The following is a 20,684-nucleotide window of genomic DNA, read 5'->3' on the forward strand; positions in this document are numbered from 1 at the left end:
CCCCTAACTTGTCACACTCAAGAAAAAAGCTGCACTTACACCTGCTCTTACACCTCTACGCTGTGAACTTTGCTCCTCTGGCACTCAATAAAAAATCTTGTATGGGAGCACTACTTGTATTGTTCTCTGTCTGATGTATCACTTTGCTTGTCCTCATTTGTAAGCATCTTTGGATAAAAGCTTCTGCTAATTGAATAAATGTAAATAAATGTAACTGCACAAGTATTCACTCCTTTTGCTCTGAAACACCTAAATTAGTGCTAGTGAAATCACATAAGACACATAATTAGTTGAATATAGTCGACCTGTGTGCAATTAAATAAATACACTTGTATATTCCTGGAAGACCCCAGCATTTGTTAGAGAACATAACTAAACAAACAGCATCATGAACACCAAGGAGCTATCAAAACAATGTTCTAGAAAATATACATCACTTATTATTATTTTAAAAATCCCAAACTTTGAACATCCCACAGAGCTCCATTATTAAAACCTACCATTAGCTGCATTATTTTGAAATGGAAAGAATTTGGCACAACTATGACTACCATCCACCAAACATCAGTGCCCGGGTAAGAAGGGCAATAGACAGAAAGCCATCATGATGCTACCAGCACCATGTCTCACTGTGGGGATGGCGCTCTCAGGATGATTGCTTGCTTGTCAGTCAGTTTTGGAATTTAAATGAGATGAATATATATACTGAAGCTGAGACTATTATTCAACCAGTGGTAAACACAGTTATTGGCTTTACAGAGGTTACAACAGGCCTTAGTGGAAAGGTACTGTTGTGAAGAACTGAAACAGGATGACTCTTGATGTTCACAGACATTATTGTTGTTCTTTATTTACACAATGTGGTTGAACTTCCTTTTTTCTATCATTATATATTCCACTTCACTGAACACATTAGCACATAGCGCACAGAACTCTGCTAATTTCCTGGTGATTAAGTCTTTAAATGCTACAAAGTTTAAATTCAGGTCATGTATTTAGTATTTACACACAAGGCATTATTTCCTATTTATAATTTTAAAACAACAAACTGTCATACATGACAGCACAACAACACAGTGCTGGTGAAACCAGATACATAATTACATAAGTCACATAATTAGTTGAATGGAGTTGACCTGTGTGCAATTAAAAGGCAAGAAAGGCATAAAGGAAAAAAACAGAATCAATAATATAAGCTTGTATATGCACACTAATTTAAAGCCCCTGGCAACACAATTTAAAATGATATCCCCTACTACAATTTAATTATAGCTTAAAGCAAGTAAAATTAATATTTTCTGCCTGATCAGTATTGCATGGGCATCAGACAACATACTGATTGACAGCATCCTTGTGAACAGTGCTATCGCTAGAAAAGCATGTACAGTACTGTAGGTATGACAGAACATACATATCGCCTTGTTTCTACATATTCCTAGTGGCACGTTGATTTAGGAAAGCAGTAAAATCAGGTATAATTGCTACACCCTGCTGTTTAGCTAGTTATACTGCATAGCAGACCAGGGTGCTGCAATGTGCAAAAGAAACAGGCTTATTGTTTTGATAAAATAGTTGACAATCAGCTGTTCTGTCCCCTCATTTAAATGTCTATGATCATGTAGTGGCAAGAAGCTTATTAACCCTTTTGAGTTGGGAGTATTGCTGGTGAAGCTTGGCATGATCAGATTAACTTTGTTGTTGTTTCTTTCCATGTATAACATTATGATTATGATTTTCTTATACAACTATGGGCAACAATGTCAGGATAATTTAAACATACGTTATATGTACATTCAGGAAGGGGACGGGGGTTTATACACGGTCGATAAACCTGACATTGATGGGAGCTGCAGGACACAGCAGGCCATGAGTTTTGGCTTGGATGTCGCCTGTGAGCGGAGACACCTCGATGTGGAACTTCTGAAGGAGCTGGAAGAGATCACACAAGTGTTAGGGAATATAAACAGCTGGGGGAAAAAACCGTACAGAGTACAGAGAAGTTATGTCTAATTTGTGTGTTAATGCTGGAAGCCTTTCTGTGACTTCAATTCGGCTTATCAGCACTCATGCAAAAGTCAATCTGATGAACTTTAGTTAAACTTGTGTGTGTGACACAACAGGTGTTAAAGGTCACATTGTTTGAGCCAGATAAAATTTATCTAAATGAGGTACACGGCTATAAAACAAGAACATAGCTATATGCATGTTCTGTTTCATGTACACACACACACACACACACACACACACACACACACACACACACACCTGGGTGAGAGCCAAGTACATCTCGAGTTCTGCTATCCTCCTGCCGATGCAGCTCCTGATGCCGTAGCCGAAAGGAATGGAGCCAAAATTTTCCACTCGATCCAAAGTGTCTTTACGGAGCCAGCGTTCGGGACGGAACTCTTCCGCTTTGGGAAAATTCTCCTCATCCATGGAGGTGGAGTAATGACAAAGAGCCAGCTGAGTCTGAAATGAGAGAAGGGTGCCAATATTTTTGAGGTTAACTGTGTTTTACAAAAGTTGCTAGAATTCATCTCATATTGTTGCCAGAATATCGATGAATTCTAGCAACTGCTGTAAAAACCCAGTCAGCTCCATAAATATTGGCACCCTTCAAAAGACCGCTGAAAAATGACCGCATAAAATAAACATACGCATAAATTGCATTTCTCTATTCAAATATGAAGATGCACACACGTGAAATCCATTTGTTATTCATCACTATCTAGGAAAAAAGGCAAATTAATTAGTGATATTTTATATTAGGGCCGGTAATATGAGGGCGGTACAGAAACATAAACTGTAATTCTGAGGCCAGTAATTAAAAAAAAAAAAAAAAAAAAAGTGACAGCCGTAGCAGACACACAAACATGCATAACCAAGACGTACGCCTTTGGGGATGAAATAACCTCCAACAATGAGGTCGTCCTGAGTGATTCGACCATTTCCAGGAAGAACAGGATAAAGCCTACAGTCGACACAGAGAACAAATATTTTTTGACATAATTTTGCGGTTAGGAGCAGAAAACATTTCCCACTGGATAAGTGACAGGAGTGCGAGATGTTTTTACCTGAGTGTCTCCTTGACGAGTCCCTTAATGAGTGGCAGCTGAGGAACATCATCAGCAGTTGGGACTCGTCCACCGAGTACACGCGTCACTTCCTCATAGATCTCCTGTTGTACCATGGGATGCTTGGCCAGGAGGTATGTACTCCACGATAATGTGAAAGACGTCTGGAGGGTGGAAGAAAAGTTTGTTAAAGATTAGAATATTTCTCCTGTCCTTTCCATATATGACTTGGTTGCGTTCACATTTCTTTCCAGAAAAACTTGTCAGAAAAGGGCAGAGTGATGTTAAACGTTTTTGTTTTTTACCTCCCGACCAATCAGGTCACTGGTTGGGGAGGACAAGTGAGAAAAACAAACATAGTGGACAACGTGCTGGTTAAAACTGAGTGTTGAACGAATATAAAGAGATTCCCGACGTGTTGAATCGAAAATATTTCATTGCCAAAATGACATATTTCAGTGTTTCAACAAAACTAAAAATAACAAATAAGCACCCCTAGTCAGCACTTTTTGCGTGGTAGGGGACTTGCATAGTTTTTAATCAGTCAAGAAAGAAAGAAAGAAAAGGAAGTATTGTAACATATATAAGTATACTGAAAATGTTTTATTTGCATATCCCAGGTTGTTAGGAAGCTACTATAATCAAAAATCTCACACACACACACACACACACACGCGCACACACACAAGAGCACTTGAGTACAACCTGCTTATGTATTGCAAAATGACTAGCACTTTAGCCTTTGGCACAGGATTAGATGGGATTATCTGCAGAGAGTTGTAGTCTGCTCTCATACTACAAAATGTGTAGTTTAATGCCTCCCTGAACTCAAAAACAACATTTTTAAATGCTTAACTCATCCTGTTTGACTGATTCTTTTTATATCAAATATATATATGTGTTTGGGTAAAATATGTTTACATTAATTACACCCACCCCCACCATTTAAAACTAAGAAACCTTATCCATATTTCAATAGCTAATTTGGCTAAGTCTGTCATGAAACAAATCTTGGTTGTTGTGGTATATTTTGACAGGTTTGACTTCGACTACTCAGAATATGATGATGGAAAATCAGAAGTTGGATACTGAAATCCCTCATGCCTCCCTGACAAACGCAAGCTAGTTTTCTAGCAGTTAGCTAGCCAGCTAGTTATGTGTGAAGACAGCAGGACATGGGGGCATCTCCAGATTGCTTATTTATGCATATTCATAGGATATAGAGTGTTTCACAGGTATTAAAATACATTATAACAATTTATTATGAGAAAGACTTCAGGACAGAAAATTTGATACGCAAACATTTAAGCTGCATTTTGTCTAACTGACTTAAAGAGAGAGAGAAAAGAGAGCTGGTGAGGGAACAACTGTTTATAGGTGCTATAACATAAGTGATAAATATTATAAATAAAATAAAATGTAACTATAATTTTTTTAAAATTATGTTCTTTAATTAATAAAACTTGTAATGTCATGCAATTATGTATTCATAGGCAAATTGCTATGTTATATTAGGAATTAAACACTTCAGGACATGCTGCTATAGGAAAATAATCAACAATTATTAAATATTCGTACCGTGTCCACGCCAGCCAAGAGCATTTCAGTCATGTTGGCGTAGATCTCTTCCAGATTCATCTCCTTGGTGACCAGCATGTGAGTAAGCAGACCTCCTTTCACCTCCTCTCCCCTCTCCACCTTCTGCTTGATCCCTGCCAACTTCCTGTCAATGTGGATCTGGCCTGAAACACACACACACACACACACACACACACACACACACACACACACACACACACAAATCCATTTGGTACACAGTTGCCATGCATGTTTTCAAGAACCTAGCCACACACACACCTTCCCAGAATTCCCCCTAAATGCTTACTGAATTTGAAAAGGCCATCCCAGGAACGGCAGAACTCCACCCACGGTTTGGGAATGATGGGTCGCAGCCATTTGGGGATGGCGCCGGCATACATGGAGGTCTTGAAGGAGCTAAACATGAGATGGAGGGCCTCTATGTATTCCTGGCTCATCTTGGGAATCTCGTCTTCCAAGCAGCCCAGACGGGTCTCGTACAAGATGGATGCCACACCTACGATTAGGGTTTGATCACAAAATAAACTCGATTGCATGAAAAGCAATATGGAAGGCCATCAGAGTCAAAACACATTTCTTGGATGTAAACATTACCAAGCCTGAGAGAAATGTATTCAACTTTGTGTTTTTATAAAAACCTTAATTTAAAAAAAATTAATTTAGAGAAATTCCTCTGACACATTCACACACTCACCTTCCATAGCAAATTTGAAGAACAGGTCGTTGACGTTGAGGACTGTAAGTCCATCAGGCTGCTGTCTGCGCAGTTTGCGCACTTTTACCACCAGGTCTGCCACCACTTCATTAACGTCGTCTGAGAATACTGCAACATCGCGTGGACGCATGATGAGCTGTCGCAGCACACTGCGCATCTTCAACCAATCATCAGCCTCACTGAAGAGAACAAAGTGGCACACGTCTTATAACTGTTTACAGTTAGGCAGCATTCACCAAGACTTGGAATCCTTGAAAACTGAACTACCATTTATCTGAATGTCTTGACAGACCGCTCACACCAATGCATGCTGATGCGTACTAATTATGCTCTGTCGTCCATTCAGAAAAGTTCACCAGAGTTGAACTTGTGGCTGGAATATACAGCATGTGTAGAGGTGCAAGTTTTTACAGTATAGCCTTAGCGTTTATGGTTTTTGATCCCTTTCTACAATAATACAAGAACTACTTGGTCAGAACAAATGTAAATAAAAATCGCTGGGCAGAAAAGCTAATTTACAGAAGGGGAAATAAAAGACACGCATTTATGTTCTGCCTAACACAAACTTTAACTAGGTTTAACCTGTGATCTTGTGCCTTGTTGTGGTGAGCCAACAGATAACAAGAAGGCCAGATGCTTTCTCTCTAAAATCATGTCATCATAACTGCCTGTAAATGTAAATAGCACAAAGCACATATTTCACCTAATATCAATCACCGGACAGCCTGACTTTATTCTCTTCCTGTTATCATGTCAACCATTTCTAAAAAAAATATTTCTACACATATTGCAAAAATGTCAATAAGATACACAGCGTTAACAGTCACAAACACATAAATGTAAAATAGGCTTTACGCAGAGATAAGGCCAGTGGCACGTCCTCTCATGTCTCTATATTCTTTCCAGGACTCCATGTTGGCTCTTTGAGGAGCTACACCTTCAGCCCTGAGCACCTTCTCCACCAAGTCTCGGCCCGCTACCGACACAACCAGCTGCGGCCCAAAGCGTGACTTAAAGATCTTCCCGTACTTCTGACTGTGCTCCATCTGAGAGAACAGGGAAAAGAAAGAGATGCACGTGAGATATAGTATACTCAATCACTGCTACTACATGATGTTCAACACAACAGCAAATCCAAAACTCATCATTGTAATCTCATTTACATGGCTCTTGTCTACTTAGGCATCTCAGATGCCAATCAATACATGTGATGCATTTTAACCTACATATAGTATATAGCTAATATTGAGCCCAGATTGTCGTGTTTTTAACGCAGGCACCTCATGGACACTCCATAGAGCATTAATAAAGAGTAGAACTGGCTTAAATCAAGCCAGTGCATTCATGTTGCTACTTGATGAGATTCAATTTATAGATAAAACATTACTCAAATCATAAATATCTGCATAGAAAGTCATGTCACTTGGGGTTCTTTGGATAGTTAAAAATGTTTAGGTTTGTAGGAATCATAAGGATTCAAGATTTTACCTTTTTTTGTGTAAGAGTATGGAGTGGAAATTTGCTTATCAGTTGAAGACGTGACTAGTGATCACCACCTGACTCTAGTACCTCACCTATTTAAATACTAGTTAACCCTTATATATATATATATATATATATATATATATATATATATATATATATATATATATATATATATATATATATATATATATATATATATGCATTACAGGTCGACCAATTGAACGGTTTTGTATCTTAATCGACACCGATAAGCGATTTCTGGAACTATCAGTTATCGGCAAAACGGTTGCGGCTGAGAAGCAAGCGCATTCATTATACAGTACGAGAGCGATCTCTATAGGCGAAATAAAAACCATCACTGACAAATTTTGTTGTGTTATTTGATGTGTTTTTTTGTTCATTTTGGATGTCTATATTTATTTGTTATTTGGAGTGTTACTTTTTGGTTCGGTTGGATGTACATATTTTATTTAATTAATAGTTTATATATTTATTTCATTTAAACAAGTACAGTACATTTTCATGGTACGGCCAGTACTGTTTATTTTTGTAATAAAGTTCAGCAGTATTTAACTTTGAATGTTGTGTTTTCATACGGTATCAGTTTTAAAAACTATCAGGTGATAATTCGGTTATCGGCAGCTACCGCCCAACTTCGTTATCGTATCGGTCGACCTCTAATATGCATGCTGCTCAATCATTTATACAAATCAGAACTCATACTGAATATAACAAAAATTCTTCTACCATCTTCAATAATCATGTAAACAAATTGTCAAAATATGTTCGGGCATATCATTAAATAAAATATGGCTTGTCCTATTTTCACATTTTTATTCCACGGGTTAAGTAATGCAGATTGCGCCAGACTACAGTATATTAAACACTTAAGCCATTTTGTCTAACAAAAAAATAGCAAAGTATTCTTTCAATTTTGTCATTGAGTTTAAACAAAACTCAAACTAATGCACAAGGTAGACGAGGAAAATGACGTCATGTGCTTCCTTTTAATTACAAGGTAGGGACACTTGAACCTGGATCTCGTGGATGCGGCTGAAGCCGTCTCTGTAGAAGAACTCGATAAGGTTCCCGATGGCGCTAGGACCGGGCATTTCCCGCAGGCTCTTTACCGGTCCCGCGTGCTTCAGCTCTGCATCGGTGGCGTCTCGTGCGGGTTCTTCGGGCACAGTGGAGCTGTGTAGCGCGCGACGCTGCAGCAGAACCCGCGTGCTCGTGTCATTGTGCAGCGATTTACGGCTGATACGAAGCAGAGCGTTCCGGAGAGCCATTGCAGAAGTTGCAAAAGAGGAAAATATAGAACAGTCGACAGAAAAGAAACGACGTCTCAAAGCTCCAGCAGAGGAACTCAAGAACTTTCTTCAACACAGGAACACAAACACAAGAGGGGAAGTTCTCCAGAGTGGGCGTGTCGAAGCAAATGCCAAGGGAGTCTGAAATCCTTGTATTATATCCATCACTATGTAACAATTCACCTCCTGGTTTATTAAAAAAAAAAAAGTCTACAAGGGAATATGAAAGACTCGTTATGACGTCACTGCGGGTCACCTGTAAACTTTGAGCTCTTCATGATGAACAAACCTGCAAGCTGTCAAAGTTCACCAGTCATTTTTACACATAGCACACCAAACAGCCATTTTACATTTACATTTTATGGCATTTGGCAGGTGCTCTTATCCAGAGCGACTTACATTTATCTCCTTGTACAACTGAACAATTGAGGGTTAGGGCCTTGCCCAAGGGCCCAGCAGTGGTAGCTTGGCAGTGTTGGAGCTTGAACGCCTGATCAGTAACCCAGAGCCTTTAACCACTGAGTCACCACTATTTTAATGATCTACACTGGTAAAGATGAATAATCTGATCTGATTTGATCATCGCAATCTTTTTCACAGCACTGGTGAATTCTCCGTTGTGATTGGGCAGAAGGTGTTGCTGATTTTCTATAGCAACAGCTCTGACAGTAGTTCCAGCTGCAAGGCAAATCTCAGATGTATACTAATACGCTCCTTCTAACCTTATCATTTCTACACAGATTTGTATGGCAGAGGATCTCCGTAGTCTAATAATCAGGACAGGCCTAAACAGATAAACAATTTGTTGTTATTTAACAAACAAACACGTCTAATCGTTGACATGGAAAAGGAGTCTCCGGTGTTAGCGATTTTTAACAGTCAGTAAGTTTTCCACCAGAGGAAAGTCTTCAGGACAGAGGAATTTGTGCTTGCTTTTTGGTTTCTCGGTAACGTGACAAGCTCGCTTTGTTTTTGTTTTTTTCTTTTTTGTTATAACATTATTAAACTTATTATAACAGCAAAGGAAGAATAAATCTGGACTGGGATCTTCAAATGTTTGTGCATATGGGTGCACAAACATTTGGCCATGGTACATTAAGCGGTTTCCTATAGAGTCGAAAGCGGTTAACATGAAAATGATTTTCTTTCTTTTAATTGCTGTTTTATACTTTGAGAAGAAGATATGGTTTATGACAAGAAAGTGTGTCGGAGATTAAATTTTGATTGTTTGGACTGTTTTTGATAACAGAACTCCCACTTGCATTCTCAACTTAAAAGCCATCAAGCATGGAACCTCAAGGGGTATTTTATCCAATTTGGCAACCACAACAGTGCAGGGGTCCAATAGGTCTTCTGAGGTAAAATTCTTGGAAAGAGTCTGTATCATTCATTATATAAACGCAAAGATTAGGAGAAAATCTCCTGCTTTCCTGAACAGTACACAACATTTCTCCTTGTTCATTCATAACATGATTACAAAACAATACAGATTTACACAGAAGACTTTTATTGATATTTTCATGAAATATAATGAAATAGTCAATGAGAAACAGCTTGCATTTGATACAAAACAAAATAAATAAAATACAAAAAGTCACCAGTACAGATTTCACTCCATATTGCTTACACAGATCAGGTCATGGCAAGCCACGGCACAGGCTGGGTGTTTATTCTTTCCCAGTATGCACGCTCTAAATCATAAAGTACTTGAAAAGTATATTTCAATATATATTTGAACATTTTGGAGAAACTCAGTGGACCACCCGCATCACATTTTCTTCGTTTCAGACTTTATTTCTTTTTCCATTAGTGCTTTAGTCTATGTTAAGACAACACTATATTGTAACTACACCCACTCTTTCTTCCCGGTCTCTCACCAACAGCTTGTTGGTAATATTCTATAAAGACGCCAAGTTTAGACCTGGGGTTTGAGACTTTCAGGAAAGTTGTGTGAGTGAGTATTAGAAGTGCTGTTCTTCTCCGCGCTCACTTTCGGAAGCGTTTGAAGAGAGGGTGAACGTTCTTGAGGGCTGCCATCTTGCTGCTGCGTGATGACTGGTACTCCATGTAGACGGTGTCGTCTGCTCCTGACATGGAGCTCATGGTACCGGTTCGGCGAGAAAACTACAGAGGAGGAACAACCAATCAATCAATCAATAAATGAAGGTGTAGGGGAGGAAAGAAAGAAACCTTAAGAAATTCTGGAGAATGAGAAAATCACCTTATTTAAAAAAAATAATAAAAATAAAAAAATAAAAAAAAAATTACTTTAGTTATGTAGAAGCCACATTTGATTTTAGGTCACATTATAACCTAGTTCTCTTAAGATTTTATTTACACAATTAATAGACTGATGTGCTGGTTGTGAATCATGTACCTTAATGTACTTTTGATTAATATACAGGTGCATGTCAAAAAATTTGAATATTGTGGAAAAGTTCATTTTTTCCCCATAATTTCATTCAAAAAGTGGAACTTTCATATATTCTAGATTCATTACACATAAAGTGACATATTTCTAGCCTTCTTTTGTTTTAATCTTGATTACGGCTTAGAGCTCATGGAAATCAAAAATCCAGTATCTCAAAATATTAGAATAAAGAATTTATAATACAGAAATGTCGACGTGAGAAGAGCTCTAATCAGCTAGTTAACTCAAAACACCTGCAAAGGTTTCCTGAGTCTTTATTCTCTCAATGTGGTTCAGTACACAACCATAATCATGGTGAAGAGGAAAGTAAATGTTGCATTTCATTTGGAAATCAAGGTCCCAGAGTCTGGAGGAAGAGTGGAGAGGCACAGAATCCAAGTTGCTTTCTTGTGCTGATAAACTTTGCAAAGCATCGTGACTATTACTAGGCACTGATACTCAAGTCTCCTACCATAAACCTTAAATATTTTTTAAAATCTATTTATCGCTAGTCTTAACATCTGCCATACAAGTCCCTGTAAATGAGCCGTTACTATATAAACAATAACGTATTAGAACGAGCACATTAATATTAACCTACTGTTTGTGTTACAGCTGGAACAACCTGTTCCTGTGGTGATACGAAATTTCATGCACACCTTCTGACCAATCAGATTTGAACGTTCAACCATGCTGTGGTATAAAGTAACACCAGTATTAACTGACATTAACAAAATGTTTATTTTTATTCATCTTACGAATAAATTAGCAAACATTTCATTACAGCATGTTACTCAGTGTTGATAACTTACCGAATATTAAAACCAGTTCTGAACTTTGCTAATTATGTGCAAATGTGCTGGTTGATATTTGGCGTAATTTTACTGACTTATGGGATGCGAACACTATGTAGTTTGGTTTATAATAAGAGAAAACATTAATTAATACAGGTTGTTAATAATGCTGCTGATGGTGTATTAATGCTGATGGTAACTAATGTGTTTAAATAATGGCATTTAAAGGAACCTCAGTGTAAAGCATTACCCAAAAATAATGCTCCATGTCAGTGTTTACATGCGGCTTTCACACCGACGGCATGTTCAGACTTTGAACCCAGAATGCTGAGTGCTGTTTCAGCACTTCCTGATGGGACCTACCTATACGTGACACCTGTTTATATTCTGCTGAGTGTACACATTCTTCTGCTGGCTTTTCTTTGTAAACACTGGACGTTTTAAACAAGTTAACATCATATATGTCAAACTAAACTGCAACGATTTCTCTGTATATCATTATAAAGGATTAAATCACATGGGGACATGCTTTTAAGGAAAATAATCAATGATGGGGTGGTGTGATATCACCCGAGTTACTGTAACAACCCAAAAGCGGATTAGTTTCCTAAAACAGCACGTCCCAAAGTGTTTTATTTCTCTTCTACTACAGCAATTTGCAACCTATAACCATGTTATAATTTATTAACGAAGAACGTGGTAATTCGTATCCGTTTAATTATAAAATCATAATTACGTGTACCTGAGTTTTCCCTCCGAACTCTCCGGTCACCACCTCTTCCTCTGCGTCCAGGTCAGTCGCTGCCAGAACTTTCTGTAGCAGCTGCTGCTGTTCCTCACGTGTCGAGAACATCAAGTCCTCCTCTTCCATTCCTGCCAGCTTAGTGATCACCTTAACGAGAGAATGAGAGATCGCTTAGATTCAAGTTTAAATATTGAAAAAAGCTTTTAAATCGTCGTGAAAGCTACACCGAATGAAATAAAAGTAGCCTAATAAAATGGTAGTGTAGTGTTAAACCTTAAAACTGTATCCCTGGTCCACCAGGAAGCGCTGTCTCTTTGTAGAATAAGCCATTTCCTGTGTGTCCTGAGACACCAGTGAGTAGAAGTAGGCGTTGTATTCCTCAGCAACCATTCCTGCACAAAAAAAACACCACCACCTTTAGTCCTACACAGATCAGTAGACAGGAAGAAAGACATTTCAGAATGCTTTTCTGAGTTGTTTTTTTTTGGTCAGTGTTACCTTTCTTGGCACGCAGCACTCTGCCCAGTCTCTGAGCCTCCTGTCGACGAGACCCTCCATGAGACGAGATCTGAATCAAAACGTTTGCCTCGGGCAGGTCAAAGGACGTGTCTCCTACCTGAGACAGAGAAGGAAAGCGTTAGTGATTAAGGTTTTGAAATTGCACAAGGCCCATATCTCTCGACTACACCGCTCTGAGCTCGGTAAAAGCTTGTTAAAGAAATTTATTTTCAGCGACTCTTTGAGTCTCAATCTTTAGTATGAAATTTGAAAAGCTATTTGTTTAGCAAGGTGATTATTTATTTATTTATTTTTGAAACAGCATTGTTCTCGGGTAAACGTGCAGATCTGGGGATTTCATGAGCGTAAAGAGCTTTTGCAAAAACTTGGAGGTTGATGCTGAAAATTATACTTGAGTGAAAGATTTTAATTAAATTAAGGTATGCACACAGCAAAGTCATTAAATGAACTGGTAGCTGGTCAAAAGAAAAGAAAAAAAAAAAAAAAACATTTTAAGCTGTGAACAGTAACCAGTACTTGGAGGGTCTAAATTAAAACATAGGGGACAATGAGTAATTTTTAATTATAACTTTAGTTAAAGTACAAATCCTTAAAAAAAATCTAAGAGTTAATGTATGTAATAAGTAATTAACATTATAGTAATTATATCCAGCTCATGTGAGCCTACATTAATAACACTTTGACCATGATAATAAAGTGAAGCTGTCATTACAAACAAAGGCTTCTCCACTAAGTATTAAATAAATTTCAGTTAGCGTGTTCAATACTTTTTTCCCGTGTCATTCCTCTTCATTACACATAACTTTATTTATGGACTTTAATGTTGTGAATTCTTTATATTTCTGGATTTCTTGAGTTAATACTGATGTCTGGTTAAAATTTCATGTGAATAGCCTCATTGGAAATATATTTACTGAAAAAAATGTTGACACGTCCAACACTTGTTTCCCCACTGTGTGTGTGTGTATATATATATATATATATATATATATATATATATAATAAATTCTTATATATATATATATATAAATTCTGGAGCATCTGCATTCACTCCTCTTGTGATGTGCCTGTGTGTATATGATGTATAGTCTAAAGAAGGAGTGGAAAGAAAAAACTCCAAGTCATGTATAACACCTATGTCATGCTTCCTAAAATAACATTTTCCTCCAATTCATAAAATCATAACCTTAATCAGTTTTCTATATACAGATGAACACAGTCGTACCACTTCAGACTGAGCAGCGTTAGAACCACTGTTAGAACAAGGATGTGATGACAAAGATGGACTAAAGAACAGAAAATCTGATCATCAAGGCTTTAAACGCATTCCAGCCGAGAGGAGCACAAACCGTAGTGGCTGCTTTGTTCAAGTTAAGCTGATCCGATTAATGGTTAATAAAACCACCTGACCTCGTCCCTGGAGTACATGTGGGAAGGATGAATGTAAAATAAATGCTTTTGTCAACCTTACGCAGCTATACAAACAGTGTAATAATGGACACTTGGTGATGTGAAGTAATCTAGAAAACTACAATGAGCCTGGTGACACAGCTTCTCAGCACCGCTTGACCACGTCTGTACTCTACTCCGTGTATGAGGTGCGTTACACCTTGGAGATGAAAATGGTGTTGATCTTTGGGTTGTGCTTGAAGTTCTGCAGGATCTGCATTCGCTCCCCTTGTGACGTCGGTCCGTAAATGTACGGTCTGGAGAAGAAAAAGGAAAGGCGTTACAATGTGGCATAATGTTAAATGTGTTAAAACTGCTCTTAAGAGAAGATTCAGGTTCACAAGAAAGCAACTGATTTGATTAGAGGCTTGAGCTCAGAGGTCAAAGCAAAGGTCATCCTGGTACATGAGATTTGTACCAACCATGAGGAGAAGCAGACATAAAAGGTTAATAGAAAAAATTTTATATTTCGATTTTGGGTGCTTCCTTAAGCTGCCTGAAAAAAGGCAACATATATTAAAAGATCTGCATTCGTATATATTGATTTTAGAGTATGAAAACGACCGGCCAATTAGTGACCGGTCATTTTGTGCGTCCTGCATCTGGACTGTATCACGATACCGTTTTTAACCACGCGTTTATACTTGGCAAAATAAGTCGAATTGACGATGATGATGATGATTATTTTTAAATATATTTTTATATATATTATTATTATTATTATTATTATTAAAATCAACTCATAACAGCTTTCCTGTGATGTTCCTCGTTTCAGATAACACCGGTGACTGTATCGAAAACAACGACTTAGCACGCTTCTTTACTTGTTAAGGCGGATGGCGTATTCCTTGAGCGCGAAGACGTTGTCGGCGAAGACGATGATCTTGTCGTTGCGTCTCTCATGGAAGCGGATGAGGAACTGGCAGGCGCGGAACTTGTTGGGGTTCATGGTGTAAAGCAGGATCCGTTTCTTCGTCTTTATAGCCACGTATTCGTGATAAAACTCCGGGGACATAGGACACCATACCTGCGAAACGAACGTGGTTAAAGAGCGCTCGTACATCTATATCCACTTCTGTTTTTGATGCGCATGCAAACTGGGAGTGCGTAAGATCGATATTTAATCCCTTTGCATCCCGCGCTGTTATTGTAGCTCGTGTGGCTCACCTCAGCACACTGCACTTTCGCGATGTAGCCGTTGTTCTGCAGCTCCATCCAGTTGGCCTCGTACAGCTTGGGCCCAATCAGGAAGTTGAGATCGACGATCTTATCATCCTCTCGTACCAGGGTGGCGGTCAAACCCAGCTTACAGTGGGCCTGGACTATGGTCAAAACACGCCTGAACATTCTTGCTGTATGATAGAAGAGAAAGCCGGAAAGCAAAAAAGTGCCTTCATTAAGGAATTAGTTCAGAACCCAGGCATGTTAAGCCACTAATGTTTTTCGACTCTCTCAAGGTTTTTTAAATCCTCAAACTCATAAAACTCCTCAAATTCTTATGATATTTTACTCATCTATCGATCATGATCATTGGTTTGATTCAGGTTTTTGACGTTCAAAATATGGAAACATAGCGAAGAACTGCAATGAACACACCTGGGATTGTGTGGACCTCGTCGAGGATGATGAGCCCCCACTCCTGGCTGCGCATCCACTCCATCACTCTCTCAGCCTCCCAGGAGCGCTTGGTGGTGTGGCCCAGCATGGAGTACGTGCTGATGGCCACCGAGCAGCCGATGGGCTTGTCCTTGGCATCCGACGTGAAGCGGCAGATCTGCGAGTCATCGATGGTGGACCACATCTTAAACTGGGACTTCCACTGCTCCACTGACACGGAGGAGTTCCCTAACACCAGACAGCGCTTACGCACGGTGCAGGCTGCTGTGACTCCTACTAGAGACTTCCCCGCTCCTGAAAAGCACAATGTGGGAAAGAACAGAAGAAAAGACGATAGATATTTCCCGCTAAATATTTAAGTCAGCAGTTATCTTTATTAGCTAGAACAAAAGTTTGTATCCCCTTGATATCAATACTATAAATAGTAAATAAATAGTATTTTGTAATGTCAAGCTGTAGCGGCTGGGTTAAAAACTTTTGCACTCAACCGTATATCATCCTAAATGTGTAGCGGACGTTTACCACAGGGCAGGACGATCACACCGGAGCGAGCGCGACCGTTGCCGAACATCTTGCGCAGGCTCTTTTCCTGGTACGGTCTGAGCACGGCGGTGGGCTTCAGGTCCATGTTGACGTCGGGGTTTACCGTGTCGTTGCGGAAGTCATACTCAGCTAATAGAGGGTACTCCAGCTGGATACAGCGCTTCTGCAGCTCCTCGATCATCTCCTGAGACAGAACAAGCGAAAAACCAGCAGAGGGGCTCAACACACAGACGTGAACAGAATCAATAGATTTTAAAGAGTCAGAAAACTTGAATTAACGTCAGCATAACGAATCTGGAATTTGTGGTTTAAAATATAACGCGGCCGGGCGTAGCTGAGGGGGTTAAAGATGCGTTAAACGCTTTGACGCGCTCTCCTACCTGCCGGATCTCAAAAGAGACCGTCTGAGTCTCCTCCTCTTCCTCCTCCTCTTTGTCCATCTGTTCATAGTAGCTGAAGATGTCCTCGGGGACCTGGGAACTACTGTGCTGTCCGTCCGCTGACTGCGACGTGGATGCGCCGCCGTTATCCTGCAGAGTCTTGGAGATCTGAGGGAACAGGAATCAGATTATATCTAGCCTCTAATCTAAATGCGTACAGATTACGAGTGCAAAATGACTTTCTGAAAATGACCTGGCATGCTGATTGTGTGTGTGTGTGTGTGTGTGTGTTCTCTCACCGCAGGTTTGTTAGTGATGACCTCCGTGATGAGCTCAGGCTCCTCTCCCTCGGCGGTACGGAGTCGACAGTCTCGAATCACAGTGTCCTGCAGCAGTCGTTGGATTACGTCTGGAAAGGCACTTTCCACAAAATACCTACACACACACTTTTTACTGTTACACTTTATCAGCTAATTGTGTAAGCTAAGCCTGAGAATCACAACGGAACACACACCTGTTATGTTTCAGTACCAGCTTGACTTTCCCGTAGCTCACCGTGCACAACTGAAACCCAGAAACAACAAAATAAACGACAGTCAGTTTTACCGTGCGTCAATATACAAGCGTCTCTCGGTTACGTTTAAACGCAACTCTCTTGATTCATCTCCTTCCCTGCCTTTTACACGCTCGTCTGGTTTTGGTCGCGCTCACACCTTTATGAACTGAACGATGCCGTCGGGGACGGACGTCTTGCTGAGTTTCTGCAGGTACTCGATAATGTCTGAGGTCTGCAGGCCGACGCTGACGGCCGCGTACAGCGAGTAGGCGGTCAGTTTATACTCGTGCACGTGGCTGGGCCTGCACACCGGCTCTGCGATGGCCACCAGAAAGTCCTGAGCGTACCTGTAGACCGGCGAGAACCCCTCAAGGAAGATATGACCGTCAGGAGCCTGACAGACACACACACAGAACGATACAACAGTTTACACTTCAATCCGATTTTTTTTTGTACTTTTATAAAAATGCGCTACCAAAATCCACTGTTTCACTTAAACGCTTTAATTAAACCTAACCTTCATTAGGGTATCGGCAGATATCCAGAACTTCAAATTTAATACTTTTTAATACCGTATTCAATAAAATTTTAAGACCTGCACGTTACTTCAATCAAACAACACGATACATCAGCTATAGTGGACTGTGTTCATGCATATACATCCATTTCTGGGTTTAAGTAAACTATAGCAGGGTAAACTTCTATAGAGGAGTATGGGAGACCAGAGCAAATATCCTTTTTGCATTACCACTTGCTCCATCAGTGAAAAAAAAATAATCCAGTATTTCCTTTCCAAGAACAGAAAAAAATATATTTAGAAAGATGGATTACGGCAGTCAGAAGAGAAAAAGGTGTCAAATTTACTATCACTCCCTCGCAGCAGTGTTTACTAGTACTAATAATATATAGTAATATAACAATACCAGCGTTTTTCTGACTTAATTCACTTTTATAGGTTAGACACTGTGACTTTTATTTTGGCTGAGGCAACAGTTTTTGCATTCACTTCTCATTACCGATCAGGTGAATGCTGTAAACCTCCGCCCACAAAAATGAGATTACGTTAACGTAAAACCAAAGTCAATCTGGCTTTGCAGGTTATAAGCGACTCAAACTCACAGCAAAGACAGAGATGAAGTTGATATGGAGCGGCGTTTACTGTGAACCGAGCCGCTCTGAAACACCGATGAGCGCGCACACATTCCGAGTGTAACACAGTGACATGGGTTTATCATTTCAAACAGCAACGAGCCAAAGACGAAAATAAATAAATCAGTGCAACAAATAACAAAGCACGGTAATACATCTGTATAACACTTTACACTATTTAATAATATACAGTTTGAGCTCTTGGCTCAGCTTGAAATGGTGAATTCTGGAAATGCGCAGCATGGAAGCTCGTGTCCGTCACCGTAGAGACTGTGTCTCCTTATGGCTCAGTGAGCGGTCTTCCTTGGATGGAGGATGTAATGTTTATAGAAGATTTTTCCAAGCCGCTGAACCAGGACCAGGATTTAAACCGCTACGTTCAACTCCGGCCCCATCAGCGTCAGAAAACACGGCTGCCGAAGTGACTCTAAACAAGCCGAGTGGGATTGGATGGCGAAGTGCAAACTGCAGCACCGAATGCAGCCTTCGGCACACGGCTGGTCACGACAGAATTCACTATGTGCAAGAATTCGACTTTGGATTGACCAGACTTCCTTTGGAAGCGGGAGAGACAGCATACAGTGGGGGAAATAAATATTGGACGCGTCAACATTTTTTTCAGTAAATATATTTCCAATGATGCTATTTGCATGAAATTTTCATGCATACAGCAAAGGAAACTCTCAAATGGTTTCAGAGAAAAAAAAATCAAGGTGTTAGAATGGCCCAGTCAATCACCTGACCTGAATCCAATTGAACGAGATTTAAAGACAATATGTTTAGAAGAATGGTCCAGAAATCACACCTGAATACTGTGGATAATTAATTCCTTCATACAGGAAGCGTCTTGAAGCTGTCATTACAAACAAAGTCTTCTCCGTTAAGCATTAAATAAATTTCAGTTAGCGTGTTCAATACTTTTTTCCCGTGTCATTCCTCTTTATTACACACAACTTTATTTATGGACTTTAATGTTATGGATTCTTTATATTTCTGGATTTCTTGAGTTAATACTGATGTCTGGTGAAAATTTCATGCGTATAACCTCATTGGAAATATATTTACTGAAAAAAATGTTGTCGCGTTCAATACTTATTTCCCCCATTGTACAGTATACAGATGAGATGATGGTTAAAAGGCCATCATCGAGCTCACAGTCTGTAGTATGTAAGAATGATCACATGCTTTGGTTCTCTTACCACCCACAGAGGTCGAGAGGAATGATCCGCCTTCAGCAGCATCTGTAACCTGTAGTCTTTAGCCCCATATTCATCCAGTTTGGTGCTGGATTCATCCACCTGCTTGCCAGCCGCTGCGGGTATGGCTTCCTGTGACTCGCTGCCAGGGGCATCCTCATCATAATCCTCATCGTCGTAATAGTGTTTCTTTGACTTTCTCTCTGAAAAGCAATTAATTTGTGATCAGACGATTAGCACTACATGAGAAGTGCTAGAATAGAATAACACTAACATGAGAAGATTTAATACAAAAATAAATGAGCAAATGTACAATGGCTGAATCCCAATTGACTCCCTAGCGTGCACTGTATGAGGATGAGAGAGTAAGGATGAGTTATAAGATTTTACAGTGGTCAAAAAGTGAAAAACGATCGCATATTGTACATAAATATTAGTTTCACTACAGTCCAGGATTATTTATATATCATTTGTTTAAAAGAAAAAATGAACTATATATCTAGACGCCTGGCTAACTAAACCAAATGGCGTCCTGCTCCCTAGATTAGTGCACTAATATAGAGAGACATGAAATGACGTCTGAAGTACACTACATATCCAACATGAGTGATTTAGAATTCAGCCATAGTTTAGAATTATCTGAGGATTTATGCTAGTGTTGTAGTTTTACTACACCAGATAAAATACCGTGATTACCTCGGTCACCCTTTTTCCCCATAGCGCTCACTATACAGGAAAAAAGAACTATATAAATACAGCGCTAATTTCAAACGGACTACATGAATATAATACAAAATTCGGCAGCGCTATTATGATAAATTGCGTCCACCATGTTTACTGAACTCTTCTTCGCTGTGTGAGACGGGAGGCTCGTGACGCAATGTCTCTGCGCTGCTGCCACCTAGTGGTTAAAATAGAACTGCATGTTAACGCCGGGCAGCAGGACAAGCTGGCATGTGTATAGAAAGAAAACATTATAAAAACATACATTGTAAAAGTAAAAAAAACGAATAAATGTATATGATTAAAAAGAAATAAAAATAATTAAAAAGTTTCAGTAAAAGTGACACAAAATCTAAATGATTCAAGCTAACGTGACTATAGCTGCGTGCTCTAGTGGCTATAATCAGAACTGCAAGTCAA

The 20,684-nt window shown here is 39.4% G+C and overlaps 2 protein-coding genes across 2 annotated transcripts; both read right to left on the reverse strand.

Moving 5' to 3' along the window:
- Positions 1–818: 818 nt before the first annotated feature.
- On the reverse strand, positions 819–8,384 carry LOC108272716 (cytochrome P450 27C1). Its single transcript, XM_017481367.3, has 9 exons — positions 7,908–8,384; positions 6,244–6,434; positions 5,368–5,567; positions 4,960–5,169; positions 4,653–4,816; positions 3,075–3,238; positions 2,893–2,971; positions 2,266–2,469; positions 819–1,929 (listed from the first exon to the last, which is right to left on the reverse strand). The coding sequence occupies exons 1-9, from the start codon at positions 8,160–8,162 to the stop codon at positions 1,813–1,815; spliced, it is 1,584 nt and encodes a 527-aa protein (XP_017336856.2). The 5' UTR covers positions 8,163–8,384; the 3' UTR covers positions 819–1,812.
- A 1,285-nt stretch (positions 8,385–9,669) lies between these two features.
- ercc3 (excision repair cross-complementation group 3) lies at positions 9,670–20,409 on the reverse strand. Its single transcript, XM_017482446.2, has 15 exons — positions 20,238–20,409; positions 19,545–19,744; positions 17,354–17,590; positions 17,155–17,204; positions 16,940–17,075; positions 16,641–16,808; positions 16,240–16,444; positions 15,697–16,011; positions 15,268–15,452; positions 14,925–15,127; positions 14,261–14,357; positions 12,631–12,748; positions 12,406–12,524; positions 12,130–12,279; positions 9,670–10,307 (listed from the first exon to the last, which is right to left on the reverse strand). The coding sequence occupies exons 1-15, from the start codon at positions 20,257–20,259 to the stop codon at positions 10,170–10,172; spliced, it is 2,343 nt and encodes a 780-aa protein (XP_017337935.1). The 5' UTR covers positions 20,260–20,409; the 3' UTR covers positions 9,670–10,169.
- Between the last annotated feature and the right edge of the window lie 275 nt (positions 20,410–20,684).

Source organism: Ictalurus punctatus, chromosome 12 (assembly GCF_001660625.3).
Source record: "Ictalurus punctatus breed USDA103 chromosome 12, Coco_2.0, whole genome shotgun sequence".
NCBI classification, from domain to species: domain Eukaryota; kingdom Metazoa; phylum Chordata; class Actinopteri; order Siluriformes; family Ictaluridae; genus Ictalurus; species Ictalurus punctatus.